This window comes from Geotrypetes seraphini, chromosome 2 (assembly GCF_902459505.1).
Source record: "Geotrypetes seraphini chromosome 2, aGeoSer1.1, whole genome shotgun sequence".
Lineage (NCBI taxonomy): Eukaryota > Metazoa > Chordata > Amphibia > Gymnophiona > Dermophiidae > Geotrypetes > Geotrypetes seraphini.
Window position 1 is genome coordinate 155,982,208 of NC_047085.1, and position 24,726 is coordinate 156,006,933.

The 24,726-nt window shown below is 42.0% G+C and overlaps 1 protein-coding gene across 5 annotated transcripts in view; it reads right to left on the minus strand.

The window, feature by feature from the left end:
- Positions 1–24,726, minus strand: part of PIEZO2 (piezo type mechanosensitive ion channel component 2) — a 760,979-nt gene that overhangs the window by 362,913 nt on the left and 373,340 nt on the right. For all 5 annotated transcript variants that reach the window (XM_033934096.1, XM_033934094.1, XM_033934095.1 and 2 more), the window contains exon 8: positions 8,054–8,216. In XM_033934096.1, the coding sequence (XP_033789987.1) occupies positions 8,054–8,216 (163 nt within the window). The remainder of the gene's footprint in view (positions 1–8,053; positions 8,217–24,726) is intronic.

Sequence of the window (24,726 nt, forward strand, 5' to 3'; positions counted from 1 at the left end):
AGTCTATTTAATTCAGTTTTAGAAATATCTACATACATAGCACTTCTGAAGCATGAATGTAAGTAGGATGAGTCTGATAGTGAGGTAAGGCTGTTCAACTGAATAAACAGTCTTTTATGCATCGTCTCAAGTTTTCACCAAGTATTATAGCATTGTTTTGGTTTGGGAATTGTTTATTAAACTGTTGATCTGAATAAGCTGTGGCCTGTATTTAAAAGGTCAGATTTATTGTTATACCTTTTTTAACCCACTCGTGTATGAACTCTCTCTTCATTTTATGAGACTAGCTCACAGCTAGTCTTGACCATGCCACCACTGTCTCAGAAGCCTTTCAAATCTTCCTAGACCTAGAAACTCTCCCATATCCAGTATAAATCTCACTGTCCACTAGGCAGGTGCCTAGTGCCTGCTCCTTCCACTTCCCTAGGGTTACCATGTTTGTGAGGACAAAAAAACAGGACGCTCTGTCCCACCACCATTGACCCTGTCCCGCCCCAACACACCCCTACCCTACCGCATCACGCAGTACACACACAGTCGCCTCGCCCTGCTTCCCACACATCTAACAGCTGTGCTGTTCACTCTCTCTCCCTCTCATCACTAGAAGAGAAAAAGAGCAAATTTCAGCCCGCTTCCCCCCACTGTGCCTGCCTAGAGAACTGACTGCTCTTGGGAACCACAGGAGGCTGTTGATAAATTCTGGTTTGTGAGCAATTGATTCTAGGCTGCTAAGGGGTCGCAAACCGATCGGTACACAATAGGTTTGCTTTGTGAATCTAGCCCATAGACTCTTCTCTATGATAGGCCGGAAGTGAGTTCCATAACATAGGTGCACTGACAGAAAAAGATCTCGTTATGTCTGGTGCCAATGTTCTTTAAAGAGGGTACAGAGAGGAGATTTTGATTGGTCGAACGTAGAGATCTAGGAAGTCTAACAATGCCAGTCAGTGCAGCTGTCAGTCACCTACTAGGCAGCGCATATAGAATCGTGCTTAGTGGCACCTAGGCATGATTAGGTGTTACTAGGCATCCTAGAAGTAGGCTTACTCATATAGAGAAAAATACCACTTAACATGATATATCCACTGTGTAGGAGACTTAGAGGAGGGCCTCAGATTCGGAGCATACGCGTAGTCCTATCACAGACTCAACTGTCAGCGTATTTCTATAGCTCCATGCTCCAGTCATAGGCCCATACCCCAATTAAATTTTTTGAAACTTATTAATAAATAGACCTTAAGTGCAAAACTCTTAAAGGTGAAGTTAAGATATTAAAATTCAGTTCTATTCACAGGCAGTATATTCTATATACTAGGCAGCTAAATCACTTATCTCAATCTGCTTTTTCTTATTTTTTCTTTTTTAAGGCTTCCACGTCAGGTTCTTTATTTAGCCTATTTAATGGCTAAGCCGACGCGGCCAGCGTTTCGTGGACACCGTTATTAGTCCACTGCGTCAGGGCCAATAGCCAGCAAACATTCAATATTTTATCACTGCCAGGTTTGTAAAAGTTTGATAAAGTATTGAATGTTTGCTGGCTATTGGCCCTGACGCAGTGGACTAATAACGGTGTCCACGAAACGCTGGCCGCGTCGGCTTAGCCATTAAATAGGCTAAATAAAGAACCTGACGTGGAAGCCTTAAAAAAGAAAAAATAAGAAAAAGCAGATTGAGATAAGTGATTTAGCTGCCTAGTATATAAGGATACACTGTAAATAGAACTGAATTTTAATATCTTAACTTCACCTTTAAGAGTTTTGCACTTAAGGTCTATTTATTAATAAGTTTCAAAAAATTTAATTGGGGTATGGGCCTATGACTGGAGCATGGAGCTATAGAAATACGCTGACAGTTGAGTCTGTGATAGGACTACGCGTATGCTCCGAATCTGAGGCCCTCCTCTAAGTCTCCTACACAGTGGATATATCATGTTAAGTGGTATTTTTCTCTATATGAGTAAGTGATTTTTTGACCACTTGGGTTAAGTATATTTAGTTTATATCCTAGAAGTAGGCACCAGGTTTTTTCTGGCCTAATTTACATGCACCTAACTCGGACGCCTATTGATGCCTAAGTCAATCATGCCTATTTGCCACCCCTAACCATACCTACTTTTCATATAGGCATCATTAAGTATGTGAGAGCATCTTGACTTAGGCATCACTAGACACCATGCAGATATTCATATGCAACCTAAATTGGTAATTAAAAAATAGATTTTTAAAGATGTTTTAATAGCATGGTCAATTATTGAGTGCAGAGGCCTAGTGGTTAGGGCTGCAGCCTCAGCTCCTTGAGGTTGCAGGTTCAAGCCTGATGCTGCACCTTGTGACCCTGGACAAGTCACTTTTATAAAACCGTAGTGTGGTTTTTAGCGCTGGCCGTGGCAGTAACATCTCCAACATTCAGGAATTCTATGAGCATTGAAGCTAAAAATCGTACTAGTTTTGTAAAAGGGGGGTTAATGCTCCATTGCCCCAGGTATGTTAGTCAAATTGTGAGCCCACCGAGACAGAAAAGGAGAAATATTTGAGTACCTGAATGTAAACCACTTAATCTATAAGTGGTCTATAAATGCTACAATAAATAAATCAATAAATCATATAATTTAACCATTAAAAATCAATTAAATTCTGTGCAAATTTTAGCTAAGCGTCGTTATGCATCAGCAATTAGGGCACCTAGTGGAGCCTAACGTAGATGCCATTTATAGAATTCCCCCATAATGCCTCTGATATTCCCTCTAATCGCTCATGCTGAAACCAACTAGTTTTGGGGCAGAGCTAGGGTAGGGATACTCCAGTGCTCACCACTTTGAATGCCAGCTTTGAATACCAAAGTCACAAAAAGAAGGTATACAAGTCCCCATTCCCATTCCCTTTACTTCCATTGAAAGCAAAGGAAGTAAGGAGGACAGATTGAAACATCTGGGTTTTACTTCCATTGAAAGCAAGTAGGGTAGGGTGGCATGAAAGCTTAGCTGGTTAGCAGCGATTTTGAGTCTATTAACCAGCTGAGCAATTGCATAAAGTTAGAATAGAAAAAAGGCTGTCCTAACTTTATGCAAGAAGTTAATCAAGTACCAGTCTGAATAACAGTTGAGTATTGATCAGGGCCCTTGTTTCTTTAGATATTTCTGCTGCATTCAATTCCATCGACAACTGTGCTTTAATCGAAAGGTTGAGACAGATAGGAATTGGAGGAAAGGGTTGGTTTCAGTTGTTTTTGTCAAATAGGAGATTGCGTGTCCATAGTAACAGTGAAGTGTCATCTGAGATCTTAGCACCCTGTGGAGTGCCGCAGGGATCTGCTCTATTGGCCACTTCGTTCAATGTCTATCTCTCACCGCTAGGTGAATTGATGGATAAAATGGGTATCTCTTACAGGATATACGCTGATAATGTTCACTTTAGTTCTTTTTCAAAATACTTAGTTGGGGAGACGAGCTGCTTTCTGAGTTAAACAGTTACATGGATAAAATTAATGAGTGGATGCATAGTAAAGGGCTCAACTTGAATATAGATAAAACTGGAATAATGATACTTGGGGATAAAAATGAGCATTTATGGCCTAGAGAAGTTCATCTAGGTGATCACTTGATTGTAATTAGTGGAGAGATTAGGGTAGTGCAGCTTGCTTATTTTGCTATGCACAAATTATCTCTTTTGAAGAATGTGTTGACCAACTCGGACTTCATACAAGTGTTACAGTTGATGGTACTATCACAGTTAGATTACTGTAATGGTAAATATTTAGGTATGCCTGCTGTTCGGATTAAGTTCAGAACTCAGCAGCTCGGATGTTGATGGAAGTGTCCCATTATGAACATATCTCTCCTATCTTAAAAAATTACATTGGTTACCAATACATTTGCGTATTCCATTTAAAATTCTGAAAGTTGTCCAACAGGGTATTTAACCTTGCCAGACTATTTGGCTAAGCTCTTGATATTGTATAGACCATCCAGAGAACATAAGAACATAAGCAATGCCTCCGCTGGGTCAGAACTGAGGTCCATCATGCCCAGCAGTCCGCTCATGCAGCGGCCCAATAGGTCCAGGAACTCTGCAGTAATCCTCTATCTATACCCATCCCCTGTTCCAGCAGGAAATTGTCCAATCCTTTCTTAAACCCCAGTATCATACTCTGCCCTATTACGTCCTCTGGAAGCGCATTCCAGGTGTCAACCACACGTTGGGTAAAGAAGAACTTCCTAGCATTCGTTTTGAATCTGTCCCCTTTCAACTTTTCCGAATGCCCTCTTGTTCTTTTATTTTTTGAAAGTTTGAAGAATCTGTCCCTCTCCACTCTCTGGCATCTGAAAATCGTTTGTTGCTTGATACATGTAGAAGGGATACAGTGCATTATGTGAAGACTACAAAATCTTGTTTATCCATTGCCGGCCCTGTTTTATGAAATGCTCTGACAGGTATTTTGAGATTTTTGTGGACGTTTGTTACAGTTTAGAAAATTATTGAAGACTTACCTCTTTGCACAAGCATTTTTTTTTGCTAGTGGTTTTTTTTCTTGGTCTCGTAACTTTCCTTTCTGATAGATATGACAAGATGTACCCCTATTTTAACTTTTTTAAATTTATTTAGTTTTGTTATTTAGATAATTGTAGACATGTATGTTTTTGAGGCTGTGTATGTCAAGTGTGAGCTGCTATGGTCACAAGCGGATTACAAATGTTTTAAATAAGTAAATAAAATCTGGTTAAATTCCAGATATTGGCCAAATATGGTGCTAGCACCTTCCCTCCCTCCCTCCATTCCACCCCCCCCCCCCCCGAGGAACTCAGACCATTTCCAATCTCCTTTCCTTCACCCCACCTCCTATAAGATCCTCACCCTCTCCCAGGCAAGATCCCTTCTTCCCCTGGTGATACAGGACCACCCTCCCAGTCCTCCTCAAGTCCATGTCTCCTCCTCTCCTGACTCAGGATACCCCCTTGGGCTTAATGAGCCCATGGTAGTCCAGTAGGGCAAATGTGGCAGGACTGAATCCTATTTGCTTTTGCTATTAATGGCCATCTATAAAAAATGGCTGCCACAATCTCTAGCGGCAGCCTCATTATACTTTGATAGTACTGTGAGGTTGCCATTTTCTACAGGCAACTGCTAGGGGCAGAAGCTAGTGGGATTCACTCCTATCCTCTTCACCCCATTGGGGGGGGTATAGACCTGGGGGGGGCCTCTAGGGTGTCTTGGTTCACTGCAGGTGTGGGAGGGGAGTGTTGCCTTGTCAAGGGGTAGATGAGTGGGAGGAGTAGTTTGCTTCATCAGGTCCCGCATAAGTTATAGCAGCTAGCACAATTACATATAGCCCAGGATATTCAGTACTAGTGTCTGGACATGGCCTAGAACTGAATATCCAGGATTAATTCTTCTCAGAGCAGTCAGCATTTAAAAAAACTGCTGACTGCTGTGAGCTGAATAATGACTGGCATATATTAACTTAATCCAGTAAAATGCGTCACTCTAGATTCTGCTCTCTAGAAGTTGGTTCTCCTTAGAGCTTTCCTTCCTTACTCTTTATTAAAGAGCTGCCTCTGGAGAGATTTCCTGTTCACTCAAACAATGCAGAGGACGGAAGCCCATTTTGGGCACATAACCATTTGTTGCATTGTGTGCATAGAATTATGCAAAATACATCTTTAAATCAAGCACACATTGACTCATGGAGCAAACTAAACAAAAATTTAAGTTGATCAGTATAGTAGGATGCTCTTTGACTACATACATTTTTATTACCAAAATGAATTATCAGAACAGGATTAATATTATATTGGAAACATCTGCATGTAGTGTGTAATTTTTGCTCATAAGGAATGTTTGCATTTTTCAATGCACATGCAGGCAATATCAATACAAAATGAAATCCTTCAAAGACAAAAAAAGTAAGCAAATAATTGTTGAGCTACAATGATAAATGCCCTTCTCCCCTTCTATTCTCAACCCCTGAATAAACCCAACCACCCCTTTGAGCAGACCCCAACTTTTCCTCCATCTCCTGACCCTCCTCTTGCCTCCAAACTGTTCCCAGGGCTCACCCAGGGGTTCCTTGGTAGTCTAGTATGATGAGACAACAGCAGTCCCCCCTCCGCTCCTGGCTCTAAAATGGCACTGAATTTCTAGTGGTAATCTTACAGCATTACTACTAGGGGTCATCCTATTTTAAAAGAAGCAACTTCCCTTATATAACAGAATTACTCCTAGTGGTACTAGCATAAAAATATAACTATGGGTCATTGGCATCATTCTGATCCAGAACCAGATCAGAGGGAGGTCATTCTCGTCCCGTTCCAGTAGAGTATATGGTAATCCATAGGTAAGTCCCAAGAGGGGTTAGGGAGTGGAGGGGAGCAGGTTCTGCTCAGATAGATGAAGCTTGTCGGGGATAGGAACTGGAAGAATGCACTTGTGCCAGAGGAGTTTCATGTGCTCAAGGCCTGGCAGAGGCAAGAAGTTGTTCAAGCGGCACCGGCACGTCCTGTGGGTTGCGTGCCGGTGTCAGACGGGGGGTAAGTTTCAAGTTGTTCGGACAGGGGGTGCCGGTTTGCGCGGGGGGGGCGGTTCAAGCAGGGGGGGACTTTGCGAGCGGAGGGGGGGAGCGATGCCGTTTCTCAAGGGGGGTGCTCGCATATCGAGCCAACACTCGGTTTGTGAGACAAGTTTTGCGAGAATGTTTTGCTCGTCTTGCAAAACACTCGCAAACTGGGTTACTTGCAAACCGAGGTTTGACTGTATTTTATAAAGGGTCCCTTTTTACAAAGCCGCAGTAGAATGCTGCCACAGTAAATGCACTGAAGTCCATAGAAATTGAATGGATTTTGGTGCATTTACCATGGAAGCATCACTACCATGGCTTTGTAAAAGAGGCCCAAAGATATCTACATACCTATGTGTCTTTATAAAATAGGTTAAAAATAGGTGCCTTTCTTCCATATTAACCTACGTGCCTTGTTATAAAGTAATCTAATAAAAACAATATTTTTAAAAATTCATTTGATGTTGAGACTTCAAGATCTGTTATCTTCACCTAATTTTTGACAGGTTATGCAATGTTTTGTGCTGACACATTTGGACGACTGTAATACCGCTGTTTGTTTGATATTCAGTCTGAAAAAAATTTGACCATGTGACAAAATATTACCAAAAACTGCACTGGTTGCCAATTGAGGCAAGAATATTATTTAAGTTTGGTTGTATATGTTAAGTCTTTACATGATCTTTTACCTAGTTATATTCTTGACCGCTTTGAATTTGTTAATAGAAAAAGCTCTACATGGGATTTGTGGATATTTGACTTTCCATCTATTAAGGGATGTGTTCACAAACAATTTTTGGGCAGAATTCTATCTTATCAGGCCGGTATATGGGATAAATATCTTGGTAATTTTATATTAAGTTCCAACACTTATCTGCCGTTTAGAAAATTGTTAAAAACATACATGTTTGGTAAATTTTTTAACTAATGGATTGTAATTCACTGTGAATGTCCAGTATCGTTCTGCACAGAACTGAGAGGTAGCTGCGGTATAGAAGCATAGTGTTATGTTATGTTAAGTTATGATTTATTATGTGGTCTTTCTCAGAAGTTGTTAAGGTGGCCCATAATTCAACAGCATGTGTAATTAGGTTGCGTCAGAGGAGAAGCTTCCGCCCACACACATGCGACTGCAGGCAGGCAGGTTTCTCTGGCTTCAGTAAGTTTTTTACGAAAGTGCCGTGAAGGTAAGGGGGAGGGAGAAAGATTTGGCTGTAGATAGGTAGGAAGGGAATGGGCCACGCGCGATCAGTGACCGTGTGCCTTCCCTCCCTCAACTGGAGGGACAAGGCCATTCACCGCTGCATGGGATGGTGGATGGCCTTGTCCCCGTGCCCCTCCCCCCCACCGTTTCGGCGGGTTACCTGCGGCTACCCGCAGGTAACTGCCACTGTGTCATTCTCTAGTTATGGCCTTATCAAGAAATTATATTTCAAGGCAAATAAACAACCTGTTGATAGGAGGAATTGATATATAATTTTGTTATAAAAATGTTTAACCTTACCACAGGATCCTGTAGCCAAAGACGAATAAGAGTAGCCAGAGTGTAATACATCACTAGTAGGATGACAGGATTGGCATGATAATACCAGTTAAGATCAGGAGTAGTTATGATTTTCCAAGTACTAGAGCAATTTGTTTGAATTAACGAAGTGACACCAAACAGCCTGTTTCGAAAAAATAAGTAAAAACAATCATTACAGTAGTTTAAAATAAACAGTGATAAAATAAATAATTTATATATGTGACCATCTCTGGGAAAAGGCGACTAAAGTAGTAGATTCAAAATGTTGAGAATGAATGGCCAATTTTTCATGTCATAAGTCTGTAAGCACTAAGCAGTCTATGTAAGTTACATGTTTGAATCTCTGTGCCCTTTTTAATTTTTTCACATAAAAGGATAGTGTTTGGACTGTGTGTTGTACTACAAATCGATTGCTCTAACATTATTTTTTTTCCGGTGACTTTAGTCACCTTTTCCCAGATATGGTCAAACATTTATATCTATCTAGATATAAATATAGAAGGAAAGAACTGAACTATAATCTATAGCCAGAAGCCTGACTAGGAAGCCTGACTAAGGAATAAGCTATTCACCACATCGGGAAGTTTCACCAGGAAGTTTTTCACCACATCAAAACATAACCATGACAGGAAAACAAAAGATTCCTGTGGAACATTGCTTCTCTACCCAGTCCTTGAGCCATGTCTAATCCCATCAGACTTTTAGGATATCAACAATAAATATGCATGAGATAGATTTGCATGCACTTCCTCCTTGGTATGCAAATCTATCTCATGCAAATTCATTATGGATGGCCTGAAAAACTGATGGGACTAAGTGTGCCTCAAAAACTGGGTTGAGAAGCACTGCTGTAGAGGGTAATTTTATAACACGTTGGCTATGTGAAGGTCCAATAGGTGCTTATTTTCAGCCTATTTTGCAAAGAAACATAAGTGCCTATATGTGTCTATATTAAATACTAAGAGTAAAGCAGTAGAAATTACAGAAAGACTAAAGTTGTAGATATTTAATCCTGCTCAGAAGCAGGCATAAATGTTCATGAGTTAAATATGTTCATATCCTGTAAATCTTATAAACCAGTGGTTCCTAACCGTGTCCTGGAGGACCACCTGCCTGCCAGGATTTCAGGATATCCTTAATGAATATGCATGAGAAAGATTTGCATATAATGGAGGTGATAGGCATGTAAATCAGCCCCATGCATATTCATTAGGACTATCCTGAAAACCTGACTGGCTGTTGGTCCTCCAGGACAGAGTTGGGAACCACTGTTAGAAACAATGGTGTCAATATTCAAAACAATTTAAATGGCCAGGAGATAACTTGTGCAGGGCTATCCAAGATATTCAATGGCACTTTATATTCCCTCTAACTGCACTATATCTTTCTTGAGATAAGGCAATCAGAATTGAATGCAACACTCCAAGTGAGATTGCACCATGGAGCAATACAGAGGCATTATGACATTCTTAGGGCTAGATTCACAAACCCCCGATCTATGCCCGATTGCATGCAGGCCGACAAATTCATAAAAGGCCTGCATGCAAATGGGGACGATCGTTAACACGCCCCAACCGACTGAACGGATCGCTAGAGCCCTGACGGTAATGACAGGAGAAGCAGCCTCCTGTCACTGCTATCAGGGTTTCTGCCGGCTTTTTAGATTTTTTTTTTTTAACTGGGCAGATATTTTCTGTGTTTTACACACGCAAAATATCAGCCTGATTTAAAAAAAAAATTAAACCCCCCTCTCTCTCCCGACAAGTGCCCCGTCCCCACTCCCCGACCCTCACCACAAAAAAACCCCGATGGCAGGAGGGAGGCCAACTCCCTCCTACCACCCAAGAGACGTCCCATCTCTGGTCCCCCTTGCCCCGTGTACCTTTAATGGAGCTCCAAAGCCTCCACACCCACCCAAAAACAAACAGCAGGAGGGATGCCAACTCCCTCCTGCCACCCCCTGGATGCCCCCTCCCCAATCCCCTGCCCACTCCCCCTCCCCTTACCTTTAGCAGAGCAGGAGGGGTTCAATCCCTCCTGCTCCAATGCCTCCCTTACTCACCACCCTTCCTGCTCCATTAAAGGTACAGGGGGCAGGGGGGAACCGGAGAAGGGATGTCCCTTGGGTGGCAGGAGGGAGTTGGCATCCCTCCTGCAGTTTGTTTTGGGGGGCATCTGCCTGGGGGGGCATCTGCATGGGGGGGCATCGGCAAAGGTGGGCATCAGTTCGGGGGCGGGTTAAAACCATGGGCTGGCAATGCGTTTTACAAAATATATAAAAAAGTAAGGCTATTCTTATGTTCTTATGTAATAAAGTAGAAAGCATTAAATTGGAAGTTGTCATAGTAACACAGTGTCAAAGAAAATGATGGCAGACAAAGACTAGAGTAGGCCACCCTGTATGCCCAGTATAGGACCGGCAGGAGCCAAAAGACAAGGCACTTCTGCATTTTGCGACACAGTACTATCAGGTTCACAAAGGCGAGGTCTTGATCTGCTTACATGAGTAAATAGATTTATATCTGAAGACTTCTGGAGGTAGGTACAAAGTAAGCACATAATTGTGTGAATAGATGTTTACTAGCACACTGATGAAATGTAGGGTGTTAAGAAGGCTTCTATGCTGACTTTTCCTGTCACATATAAATCTAATGAATAACTTCACTTACAATAACGGCCAACCATTTTCCATAATATATGTCTATCAGAGGTCAATAGGAATTTAAATAAATCATGACCTTATTCTTCCATTTTTATTACTTCCACAGTATATCTTCATTATATCATCCACACTTCCTCATGTATTACAACCGCATCTGTTTCCTTTCCTTTGATCTTTTCTGACAACTGTTGTCCTTTCTTTTTTTGTTTTACTGATTTAAACTCGTGAATGTACGCTTCTTTCCATTGTTTTCCTCGACTTTTTGCACCTGGTTTCCTTCTCCGTTACCGCTCATGCCAGTTTAATTGTGAAATCGAAAAGTCCTTGATCCTTAAGAGGAAATAGACACTTCCTATAGAAATGTTTCCTTTGTCTGAAAACAGAGCTCTATGAAACATAACCCGTCAGTGCTCAGTACTACTTGCCTCAGAGCAAATGGAATAAAAACAACTCCATTTAGGACGTCATTCACATACAAGCCATGACTATTTTACTGAAATTACAATTTTCTGTGGAATCAATATTTGGCCAGTGGCGATCAGTGTTTAGCTGCCACCGTCCTTATACCCGGATCTCAATGCATTGAATATCTGAGTTTATGTGGCTAGCTCTCTCTTATGTGATGAAGTACGATATTTAGCACTTAACTGCCTAAGCAACACTGCATAAATATAGGACTGGCTTTTATGCAGGTACAATTTACTACTACTAACCTATGTGTGGCACAGTGGTTAAAGCTACAGTCTCGGCAGCCTGAGGTTGTGGGTTCAAACCTACACTGCTCCTTGTGACCCTGGGCAAGTCACTTAATCCCCCCAATGCCCTTGTGAGCCCACCAGGACAGAAAAATGCTTGAGTACCTGAATAAATTCACGTAAACCGTTCTGAGCTCCCCTGGGAGAACGGTACAGAAAATTGAATGAATGAATAAATACATTAAACACACAAGAGATGGTGGTCCCTGCTCAAAAGAGCTTACAATCTAATAACAGACACTCAGGACACAGAGTGGACCAATATATATTTTTCATGAAAGGGGAATCACTAAACCTAGGCAGTTAAGTGCTAAATAGTGGCCCTAAGCCATAGTAATGCTGAATTTGCTCATGGACTGCCCACAGAATAGCTAGTTTTGAGTTTAGTGGTCTTTTGGCTTTGGTGGTGATATTCAGTGGTTACATGCTGCTGAATATTAGTGGATAACCCAGACAAAGCAACTAGCCAGGAGCTGTTTCTGGCCAGTTAAAGTGCTTTGAAATGAATATCAATCCCTTTATTTATAACAATTGGAAGCCTACAATATAAATGAGTTCAAGTGTATGAAATTATAACTTTAGATAATTAAAAATAGAACTGACAGTCGTAAATCAATCTCCATGCACATCTGTTTCAAGTTCTCTGTGGAAAATGTGTGTGGGACAACTGGAGTATGACTAGAAGCTTTGTAGTTACAAAAGAAAACCAACAGCTATCTCTGGTGATAAATAAACTATGGGCTTGATATATGTATATATAAAAAAAAGCAGAACTCCTTAAGTTAGGTCTATCACTAGCGTTAAAATAGTGCCACTTTTGAAGAGGCAGCTACTGGAACAGAAGTGGACCCATCATCCCTTGGATAAATTGGATCACAGGGAGGGGCATCAGAAACATATCAGCCCTCAGAATGCTTTATTTAATAGCTGGGCCTTCCTGAGTTTTATGCTTCAGTGTGGGTCTTTAGCAGGACCAGCTTAACCACTAGGCAAATGAGGCTTTGTCTTGTTATGTTTTTCAAAAGGATTGTTCTGGAAGGAGTGGTGTTGAAGTGATCATTACTGTTGCATTTAATTATCAAAATCTCAGTGGAGGGGACTTAGGGAACTGAAAATAATTGAAGGTGGCGTGATTCAAGCCTGAAAATTCCTATACCCTTGACTCAGCCTGTCATCCAGGTCCATAGCTGCCACTGATTAGAGCCTTTCGGGGAAAGGGGATCCACAAGGCTTCCATATGGGTCCTTCAAATATTTTATTTATTTTTTTATTTTTTTTAGCATGTCCTCCCAATGGAGCTCAAAATAGGTTACAAATCAGGTACTCAAGCATTTTCCCTATCTGTCCCGGCAGACTCACAATCTATTTAATGTACCTAGGGCAGTGGAGGATTAAGTGACTTGCCCAGGGACACAAAGAGCAGCACAGGGCTTGAATCCACAACTTCAGGGTGTTGAGGCTACACCACTCTCTTCTCCACCTCAAAAACCATTAGCTCGGAAAGAAATCTCTGGACCTACAGATGTGTAGTTTTGGGTTTTGTTTTTTTTTTTAAATCAGGCGCATTAAGCTTTTTTTATGAACTCAGTTTTCACAAGTTCTCAGTTTTCACAAGTTTTAACACTAATTAGCTGCTTTGTATGATTTTGCATTGCAGCAATTCATGAATGACAAACTTAAATATACTTTGACACAAAGAAGACTTTGTGCAAAACTTTAATACCACAAATGGAAGATTAGGTTTTTACCTTTCATAATCTTCCCGCTGTTAGTCCCTGTAGGATTCCATACTCTAGAGTCTAGGTGTTCAATCCCTTCCCGCATTCCGGGCTGGCAGAAATCCAAACATGTGCTCCTCCTACCTTAGCGAGAGAGTTAGAGCCCCTTGCAGTTCAGTTCCAAAGCCCAGCAACTATACCAGAACCAATCCATGACAATTACTTGTCCAAATCCCAAATCCAAATGAGCAGTCAGTTGACATTTATGCCTATCTTGGAGCACATGTAAATACCAATGGCCAGATTTTTTTTGGAACATGTATACTTCTTTTGTAAAATAGCAAATAAAAGCACACTTTTCTGGCCATTTCCAAATTGTACATATCTACACATGTAAATAGCAGTTTACTATTTATATACATGGGCCATTTACATGTGTACATATTGCTATTTACGGTATACAGTAAATGCAAATGCCATATCAGCCTTCTAAAATGATCTTTTTAAGCTCCTAACTCCCAAGGTTAGGCTCCCCAACCCCATGAAAATGGGCCTAAAAGCAGCAATTTAAAATCATTCTATTCTGATTATACGAACAGCTTTAAACCAGGAAGTTGAGCTTGTATAGGTTTGTGCGACTCACAAATGGAAGATTAGATTAGATTAGAAGTTAAATATTTTTGTTACACTTTTTTTTGTTTTAAAGCATGACAGTAATGGATTTTTGTTCTTCTGTAACTCAAAGTTGCTATGATTTGCAAAGCCATTAAAAAAAAAACAATCAGGTCTCAGATATTTAAGAAAACGAGTGAAATAAAGCAGCTGCCCCTGTGGGAATAGAGCTTTGAAAATAAAAGCTGCACTAACAAAAACAAAAAGCTAAATAATTTTAAGGTTAATCAGAATCACACCAGTGGAAAATAAATTACACTCTGTTAAATAAAGAAAAGCTTCCTTGCATTCAAGTGTCATATTTTTGGAAAATAATATTAATTGTTCCAAATAAAAATTATTTCCAAATGCTTAACACGGGACGTTTATTTTGAAATATTCATATCTACAGATGCACAAGCTGCAGTATCAGCTATGGTGTTGAATGGGCTGAGTTTAGAAGATCTATACCCGTCAAATATATTTTTCAAATTCAGATTGTTATATGCCGTCATTTACTATGGAGCTTGAACATCGGGGCTAAGAGTTGTGTCTGGCCCTTGGATGCTACAGCGGTCTCGCCCAACCGCGGCACTTCCTGCAGGCTGCCCGCCGACGCTACTGGCGTGTTTTGCATTCGCCGCAGGATGTCTTCAATTGTGCCCATCGGGACACCTCCGGTGCGATGCGAGGCAGCAGCGGCACTTCGGCCGCGTCTCTTTGGCCACAGGGCTCGGTCCTGGGTCCACTCCTTTTTAACATATTCATTAGGGACTTGACCCGAGGGCTTCAGGGTAAAGTAACACTATTCACTGATGACGCCAAACTATGTAATATAGTAAGTGAAAGCAATCTGCAGGATAGTATGACGCAGGATCTGCTTACGTTGGAAAACTGGTCCTCGACATGGCAGCTGGGCTTCAACGCTAAGAAATGTAAGGTTATGCATCTCGGTAGCAGAAATCCATGCAAACCTTACACCTTAAATGGAGAAATACTAGCTAGGACTTCAGAAGAAAGAGACGGAGTAATCATCAGTGCAGACATGAAGGCCGCCAAACAAGTAGAGAAGGCCTCATCCAAAGCAAGGCAACTTATGGGATGTATCAATAGAAGCTTAGTTAGCCGCAAACCTGAAGTCATAATGCCATTATGACCATGGTACCAGAATGCCAGAACCATGGTGAGACCTCATCTGGAATACTGTGTGCAATTCTGGAGGCCACATTACTATAAAGACGTGCTTAGAGTTGAGTCGGTTCAGCGGATGGCCACTAGGAAGATCTCAGGGCTCAAGGGTCTCTCGTACGAAGAAAGACTAAACAAATTGCAGCTCTACACTCTAGAGGAACGCAGGGAAAGGGGGGACATGATTGAGACATTTAAATACATCACGGGACGTGTCGAGGTGGAAGAAGACATCTTCTTTCTCAAAAGACCCTCGGTCACAAGGGGGCATCCGCTCAAACTCAGAGGAGGGAAATTTGATAGTGACGTAAGGAAGTATTTCTTCACAGAAAGGGTTGTAGATCACTGGAACAAGCTTCCAGAACAGGTGATCAAGGCCACCAGCGTGCTTGACTTTAAGAATAAATGGGACGTCCTAGTGGGATCCCTACGAGGGTCGGGTTAAGGAACTAGGTCATTAGTATTCAGACGTAATGGGGTGGGTCAGTAGAGTGGGCAGACTTGATTGGCTGTAGCCCTTTTCTGCCGTCATCTTTCTATGTTTCTATGTTTCTATGTCAGGTAGGGAGCAAACTTCCCTCACTCCCATGAAAAGGTTCTTTTGAATTTTTAGCTGGGCGTGTTGCTCAGCTAAAGTAGGGAGCAGCCCAGAGCAGTGCTTCTTAACCCAATCCTTGAGGCACACCTTATCCAATTACTAAAAGGAACTCAATGAATAGGTAAGCTCAGACTTGTTGCCAGAGGAATTCACCGGTAAGCAGCAGGTTATTGGGCTAGATGGACTATTAGTCTGACTCAGCATGGCTATTCTTAATTTCTTATATACCATAAGTACAGGCAGTCCTCGGGTTAAGAAAGTCGACTTAGACTCATTCTTACAAACCGGGGTCTGCTTGTCCCTTCCTGTGCCAACATGCCACTTTTCCTCTCTTCCTAAAGTGACTCATCGTCCTTCTCTTCCTCTGTGCTGTGTCCAAAATTTGTGCCTCCCTTCCATGGGTATTTACCTCCTCTAGCCGGCTCCCTCCTCCCAGCCGTACTTGTCTTCACAAAGTTGCGAGATGTGGCTCCTGCATGTGGCCCATGGCTGACCTGGAAGCCTTCCTTCTAATGTCAGAGGGAAGGCTTCTGGGTCAGCTGTGGGCCGTGTGTAGGAACCGTGGCCACACCTTTGTGAAGACAAGTGTGGCTGGGAGGAGGGAGTCGGCCAGAGGAGGTAAACCCCCATAGGAGGGAGGGAGGCACGAATTTGGGACACAGCACAGAGGGCGGGAAGGACAATGAGGGGCACATTGGGAGACAGAAGGGAGAAAGAGAGTTGTCCTGGGACAGGAAGGGAGGAAGAGGGGTGCGTTGGCACAGGAAGGGAGAAGCAGGGTTGCATGGGACACAGAAGAGAGAGAGGGAGCAAAAACTTTGAACAAAGGATGGAAGGAAGGAGGGAGGGAGCAAGAATTTGGGACACAGAATGGAGGGAGGGAGGGGAGCATGAACCTGAGGCATAGGATGGAAGAATGGAGAGAGTGAGGGAAAGAGATGCTGAGGTGGAGAAGGGCATAGAAAGTGAGAATTTTGGGGCAAGGGTATCTGAGTGAGAGGATAGAGAGATGGTGCACACGGGGAAATGAAGAAAGAGGAGAATTATTTGGCATAGGGAGGGAGAGAGAAATATTGGATATGGTGGTAGGACAGGTGTGAGGTACAGATGCATGGGGAAGAGAGAGATGGAGAGGGAGAAATGTTGGATGTAGTGGTAGAGAGGGAGCAGTGTGACGGATGAAGAACAAAAGTAAGTGTAAACCTCCTATCTTTTCTTTCTATTTATGCTACAGTACTTTATTTTGATGACTGTTTCTTTAATGTTTAATGCTCTTTAATGTTTTTATAGACTATGTACTGTACAGGATCCGAGTTATATACAAATTCAGCTTAAGAATGGTTTAAAAAACAGAACTCATTTTTAATCCGGGGAGTGCCTGTAAAAGAGATACAGGGAAGGAATGGCAGCTGGTGCAGCTCCATCAAAAGGATTACATCAGTACCACTAGGGTTACCAGACATCTGGATTTCCCCGCTGCTTTTGAGGACGTATCCGGGGGTCTGGACAGCTTTTCAAAACCTGGCACTTTGTCCGGGTTTTGAAAAGCTGTGTCGGGCAGGCACGCCGTCATGCGATGACATCACGTGTGTGCATGTGACATCATCACATAGCGTCCGTGCATGCGCGGACTTCCTTCCTGCCAAAGAGTAGGCAGCAGGGGACGGGGCTAGGGTGGGATTAGGGCAGAGATGGGCGGAATTAGGCGGGCCGGGGGGGCATGACTAGAGGCCCGGATTTTCTGAAAGGAAAATCTGGCAACCTTAAGTACCACACTACTTTAGCCTCCCCAAACATCTTAATCACAGACCATTTATCTTAGCAGGATCACTATAATGTGTTCTCTGTGTCCACACAATGGGATATTCTCTGATCGTTTTATAAAACTCTGGAAGATGGTTTGACCTTGCAATCTTCAGGCTACTCAGGGGTGATTCCTATGGTTTTAGAGAGAAGAACAAATAGAATCAAGGAAACTCTTATATCTTGGCATCCCAAGTCCTCTAAATTTTCTTCATACCTCTACCTCTAACCCTTTGTTGTAGTTCCTTCCTATTTCTCCTACTGTAAACCGCGTCGAGCTCTACGAACGTGGAAATGATGCGGTATACAAACCTAAGGATTAGATTAGATTAGATTAGCTCTGCATCTGTAGTTGCACAGGAGTCTGGGCAGCAGAAGAGATTGTAGGAGCAGAAAAGAGGTGCTAGTGCAGTCAAGGGATGCTGCCATCCCAAAAGCTAGCTGGGCTTAACCAAGCTACAAGCATAATCAAGAAAGCAATAGGTGTTTAAGATCCAAGCAAATCAAGGCTGTAAACTGTAATCTGTTCTGAGCTCTTTGGGGAGGACGGGATATAAAACCAAATAAATAAATACCTGGGGCAAAGGAGTGGAAGTGATTTGCCCAGGGTCACAAGAAGCTGTGCTGGGCTTGAACCAGCAACCTCAGAGTGCTGAGGCTGCAGCCCTAACCACTAAGCCACTAGCATGTGATGATTTTAAGGTGGACAAACGGGTTGAAAAGGTGACGGCGAAAGCTAGAAGGATGCTAGGGTGCATAGGAAGAGGTATGGCCAATAGGAAAAAGGAGGTATTGATGCTCCTCTAAGACTCTGGTGAGACCTCATTTAGAATATTGTGTACAATTCTGGAGTCTGTAGCTAATTATAATTTCCTGATGTTACCTACACTCTAGGGGGTTTTCAGTCTTGAATCTTCCCACAGTAAGTTTCCCTTTTTTTTCAATATGTGAGATTGAGAAGATTTCTTGTTCTCTATTGCTTTCATCTATTACAAAGCGTATTTGTTATTGGGAAATTTCCTTTCAATTGGTAATGTTTATATTTTGGAAACTGTATAAATGAATAATTCTATAAGTTGCACACTGAAATTCCAGAGTGTCCTTCTCCAAGGAGCATGTGGACCTGGGAGGGATATGGGCGGGTCCAGAGAATGTCAGGTCGTTAGGTGCACAGGTTACAGAATACTATCAATTACGTTCATAAATACCTACAATTTGTGAGCACTTTTGCCAGCCATTGAGCTATTGTAAGTACTCAAGTCTACAGTTTGGCACGTAAAGGCCAACTTGTGCTAGCATTCTATAATGCCAGTTGTGTGCACCTTTGCCATTATAGAATTCATGCTTAATGCACATCATTCAGGTGTCTAAACATTGGCAATCTTTTGAGAATTTACCCCTAAGCGTGCATATAAACGCTAGTATTTTAGTCAAGTGCATATATAAGTGGCCGCTTACACTCATAAATGACCTCATGGTTACAGCTTCTCAGGGCCTTATTCTATAAACAGTGCCTAATCGTGCCTAATTTGTTTTCAATCAACTGCTAGACATCGCTTATAGAATCACACTTAGCAATGCCTAGGCATGCTTAGTCGTCACTATGCATCCTTGTGGTAGGTGCCAGTATATTAGACCAGGGTTTTCCTGGCCTAATTTAATGGCTCCTAACACAGATGCCTAGTGACACCTAAGTAAACCACAGCTATTTACCACTAACCACGCCTACTTTTCAGATAGGCACTGGTAGGCACCGCTCCGCGTTCTGCGCGGAGCTCTTAATTGATTGGGATTGTTTTTTTCATTAACTTCAATGGTTTGTTCAATTACCATGCAATTAAGCCAATTTAGGTATCCCCCGTTAGGGCAGAAAGTGGTGCCTAACCTAGATGCCCCTTATAGAATCAGACCCCTATTGTGCACAGGGGAGGAGTTTGGGCAGAACATCGGTGGAGTCCACACTTACACATGTAAATTATAAAATTACATGCAGTAACAATTCTTTGGGTTTTATTCAAAAATAACTGGGTTTTGCCATTTTGTACCTAGGCCAAAATCTTTATTAAATGTGTCATAATCCAAGTCTTAGAAATTGAGTTATTTAGCTGGCTAAATAACTCAAATCAAGAAGATGCGGATTCAAATGCAACAAACCACATCTTTCTATCATTTAATTTGCCAGAGATATACCATTTTGATTAACTAAAAAGTTTTAATCTAATATAATAAAACGGTAAGCCACACATGCACACTTCCTATGCGTGCGCCAGTTTTCCATGAGCTGTAGCGACCCATAGGAAGTGTGCATGCACGGCTTATGGTCTGGCCTCATGCGAGGCAAGACAAGTGCGCATGCGGGCCCTTCCCTGCTCTCCACCTGCGGAGCGGTGGCTGCCGGCCGCTAGCACCCCTGCCCTCTCTGTCGCCTCCCGGCTCCAGCGGCGTAGGCAGCACTATAAACACGCTGCTTCGCGAAGCAGCGTGTTTAAAGTGCTGCCTTCGCGGCTGGAGCCCCGAGGTTTGTCGGCGGTGGGAGGGTCAGGAGCAGGTCGGATCGACAACGGCAGTAAAAAAAGGGGGAGGGGCCGAACGGAGCACGGAAGAGAAGGGAAAGGGGGGTGGGGGAAAATGCTGCTACTGCTTCTGCACAGGAAAGGGGGGGGATAGGAGGGAAATGCTGTTGCTGCTGCATAGGGAAGTGGGATGGAAATGCTGCTGCACAGGGAACTGGGGAAAAATGACAGAAAGAAAGAAAGACACAGGGGCAGGGAGAGGGACAGAAAGACAGACAGAGAAAGGGGGCCAGAGAGAGAGTCAGCGGGAGAGGGAAAGGGGGCTGCTTTGGGGGGAGGGGTGTGCTGGGGGGAGACAGAAGGGGCCATGGAGAGATAGGGAAAGGGGGCTGCTTTGGGGGAGGTGTGCTGGGGACCGACAGCTTTGCTCGGGGGGGGGGGGGAAGACAGAAGAGGGCCATGGAGAGACATTTGGGGGGGAGGTGTGTGCTGAAGACAGACAGACATATATTCTAGCACCCGTTAATGTAACGGGCTTAAAGACTAGTTATAAATAGAATAATAGAATTCAACTGACATTGTTGCCTTGTTTCTCAACTAAGTGTGCACTAAGACTTGGTACCTTTTCTTAGACTGTGACACAAGGCTTTGTAAGCTAGTATTTTGCCAAAGCATATTACCTTACTTCATATTTTTACTACTTTGCAAAGAAATATGACCAAAAACAGACTACTAAATAGCCAGCTAACATCCTTCCGATGTTCTGTTTTCATGCAACCACTATGCATTTACTCAAGTGGTAAGAAAATCTGATCACCACTATCTCTTAACAAGCATTGTAATCTCTGCTTTTAATGTGTACTAAAGAAAACAATCGACGCTTGCAAAGTGAACATGGTTAACATCATTCTTTGCTGTTGTCCGGATATACACGCATCCAAGCTACAATAAGTGAACTGCTGGCAAAGCGACAAATGGTGCTCTTTAAAATAGACCCATTTCATTTTAAGCAGACAGTCTACACATTTCAATTTTCTGTTTTAACCTGCAATTTAAAGAGTACCATTCTTTAAATACAGACCTTTGCTTTGGTGAGAAAAATACAACTTTTGTTATAGTCCAACTTGTTCTTTCCTTACAGGTTGATTTTTCAACCTCTTTGAGTATCTTTTAGAAAATCCAATGTGCTAATTACATGGGTACAATGGTTCCCCAGTTCCTAACGAATCTAAAGCATCTATCCTAAAACCGTCATCTGTTCACGCATTGAGACTCGAGAGGTCAACCTGCCTCTCTTGGAACCTTCAAATAGGTTAGTTTTGGGCATACCATGGTTAAGAATGAATTTCACTGCCAAACAGCAAGCTATGCTGGATATGATCTCAGTCTCTCAGGTCTGCTGTGGATGTAACTGGATGCATTTCAAAGAATACTACCTGGAGGATCTGAGTTTCTTACCTAGAAGCACACACTTGGCCTCCAGAACTTCTATAATGGGGAGCCCAAATCTGCACACCACTTGCACATGTAAATGTACAGAATACCAGCCTTTTCATACTTAAGCATACACTTATGCAGATAAATGCAAACCAAGTACTTAAGTGCCATGCTGTAAGGGCCCATGTAACTGCCATAACATTCAAGGGTCAAACAACAACAACAAAAAAACGGATCACCTTCTAAGTTATCCAACCCACAAAGTATCATTGATCAGAAGAAAGGGGGTATAAAGGATAATTTATATAGTACCTCACTGAAGAATTTTTACACATCAGTGTCTAACTTCTTTTTAATACTAATAGATAAGCCACTTCTATTCACTCACTATTTTTATCATTTAAATGGAACCCCATAGTAACAACAAACTATATATAAGAGTCTATAAATTAAGAGGTTGAAGTATCATTTAAAAAATGCGTTGTTTTCAGTAAAGAGACCTCTTATAACATGGATGTTATTTCAGGTCTTCATCCTGAATGCTTGTAGTGTAATCATTTACTTCAAAACCTCCTTCCTAATCATCCCTTTAATGTTTATTTAATACCAAAACTAAAACCTAAAAACTAACTAAGGGTTCAATTGTATCTCTTGTTTAAAGGTGTTACTTCTTTAATTTAATTGTGGTATCCAGACCTAAAATCAATTTAATCAATATATCTCTGTATTTCCTCTGAATATCTACTTATTGTATTTCGCTGAATGTCCAGCACTCTTGATTGTAAACTGCCTAGAAGTCGCAAGATTGTGGCGGTATAGAAGAATAAAGTTATTATTATTATTATTATATATCTTTTAAAGAACAGCAACACTTATCTTAATGGCTTTCCAGCCAAAACCAACGTTGGTGGGCATTTAGTTGGGTAGAATATGGGTGGGACATAGGCATATCTTCCACTTATACACACGTAACTTACAAAACACTAAGGGGTCCTTTTATCAAGCTGCGGTAGGGGTTTAACGCACAATAAATAGCCTGCTGCGCTAGCCTCTAACGCCTACATTGAACAGGCGTTAGTTTTTTAGCCAGCTGCGAGGGTTAGCGCGTGATGAAATGTTCGACGCGCTAACCCCGCTAGTGCGGCTTGATAAAAGGACCCCTAAGTTACATACATTTCTGCTGTATTTAGGCACCCACAGTTGTACCAGGTCAATGCCTGATATAACTGCAAGCATCTAAACACAAGACATGCTGATGCCACGTTATATTACGATTCTATAATAGCACCGAGCAGCACCTACATTATAGATGCCGCAAGGATTTCAAGCTTACATATACTACTAATTTTGTAAACTACCTTGACCAGGGTATTAAACAAAAATTAATTCTAATATTGATTCTAAAACACGTCAAAAATATATTTTAACAACTCACTTTATTTTGGATTGTCAATGGTAGCAAATTCAATAAAGCAGATACCTGAGTACCAGGCTTAAGAGACTGTTTGCAGTTACCACATCAAGTGGGCAAGATTGAAATTAACACAGTTACAGGATTGGAAGAGCATTTCAGCCAACTGTTTGAGGGCCACATGTTGGAGATCACTGTCATAAGTTATGAACTTTTCTCAGCTGGAAAAAAAAGGCTAACTTTACTGTATTATTGTGCGGTTCTATTGATAAATCCGAATTAAAAACTAGTTCTAGCACTCGCAGTTCTAAATACATATGTAATGTGTGGCTTCTATACTGAATGTTATATAGTATTTGGTTATCTGTATATAGTATTTGGTTCCTCAGTCTTACTAGCATATAACTTAAACCTGATTAATCATTCAACTTTGGATAACCATTAGGTATTCTGGATAGAGTTGGTCTAGACTAAGGCTACTAAAATGGTTGATGGTCTTTATCATAATGCATATGAGGACAGACAGCACAGATACTTACCATAACAGGTGTTATCTGGGGACAGTAGGCAGATATTCTCACATGTGGGTGACATCATCCACAGAGCCCAGTACAGACAGTGGTAAAAGTGCAATGCCACTTTAAGTTTTTAGAAACTTTGTGACTGCCCGCATGCATATGTGCAAGTGCCTTCCTGCCTGACACCGGCTCGCAGTACCTGAGTTCCATAAGCAAGCTAAGAAGCCAACCAGGGGAGGTGGTAGGGATGTGAGAATATCTGCCTGCTGTCCCCGGATAACACCTGTTATGGTAAGTAACTGTGCTTTATCCTAGGACAAGCAGGCAGCATATTCTCACATGTGGGACTCCCTAACTTAATATAATCAGATGGAAGGAGAGTTGGCCATTAAGAAGAAAATAAATACTGTAATACTACTTGGCCGAAATGATCATCTCACCTGGAATAGGAATCCAGGCAGTAGTGAGATGTGAATGTGTGAATTGAGCAGCAAGTAGCTGCTTTGCAAATTTCATCAATATGAATGGAACGTAAGAACGCTACTGATGCTGCCATATCGTGGACCTTTTGTGCTGTAACGCATCCCTTGAGCTTGAGCCCAGTCTGAGCATAGCAAAAGGAAATGCAGGCCACTAACCATTTAAAATAGTGCTCTTGGTTACAGGCTGGCCCAGTCTGTTAGGATCAAAAGAGATGAACAGTTGAGGTGAAGTCCTGTGTGGCTTAGTCCGTTGTATGTAGTAAGCCAAGGCACGCTTACAGTCCAATTTATGAAGAGCTGTTTCCCCAGGATGAGAATGAGGCTTTAGGAAGAAGACTGGAAGCACAATGGATTGATTAAGGTGAAATGCTGAGATTACTTTTGGAAGGAATTTAGGATGGGTCCAGAGAACCACCTTATCATGATTGGACAAACAAATTCCTTGACACATTTCCACCAATCCCTCTAATGCTCAAAACTTTAGTCAAGTTCAAGAATGAGTCTGCCACCATGATCCTGATAGCTCCTCGGTGGCCTCGACAGCCTTGGTTCTCCCTTCTACTTCAACCGAGTGCCAAGGATCCAATTTCTTTGCAAACTTTTCCATCTCTGCTCACTCAGAGTCTCAACCTGCAATCTCAGCTTTGTACTTCTTGATCTAACTCCAGCAGATCTCAGTCTTTCTGAATCAGTACAAGCCATTATAGCTGCTTCAAGAAAACCTTCTACTCAGCAGTGCTATCAACAGAAGTGAACTAGCTTCAATTTGTGGTTTACACTTCATCGCCAAGATACTTCTTCCTCTTCAGCGTTGGACTACCTTCTCCATTTATCCAATTCTGGGCTAAAAACCACTTTGGCCAGAGTTCACCTCAGTGCTATTAGTGCTTTTCACGTTCCTGTCAATCATAAATAT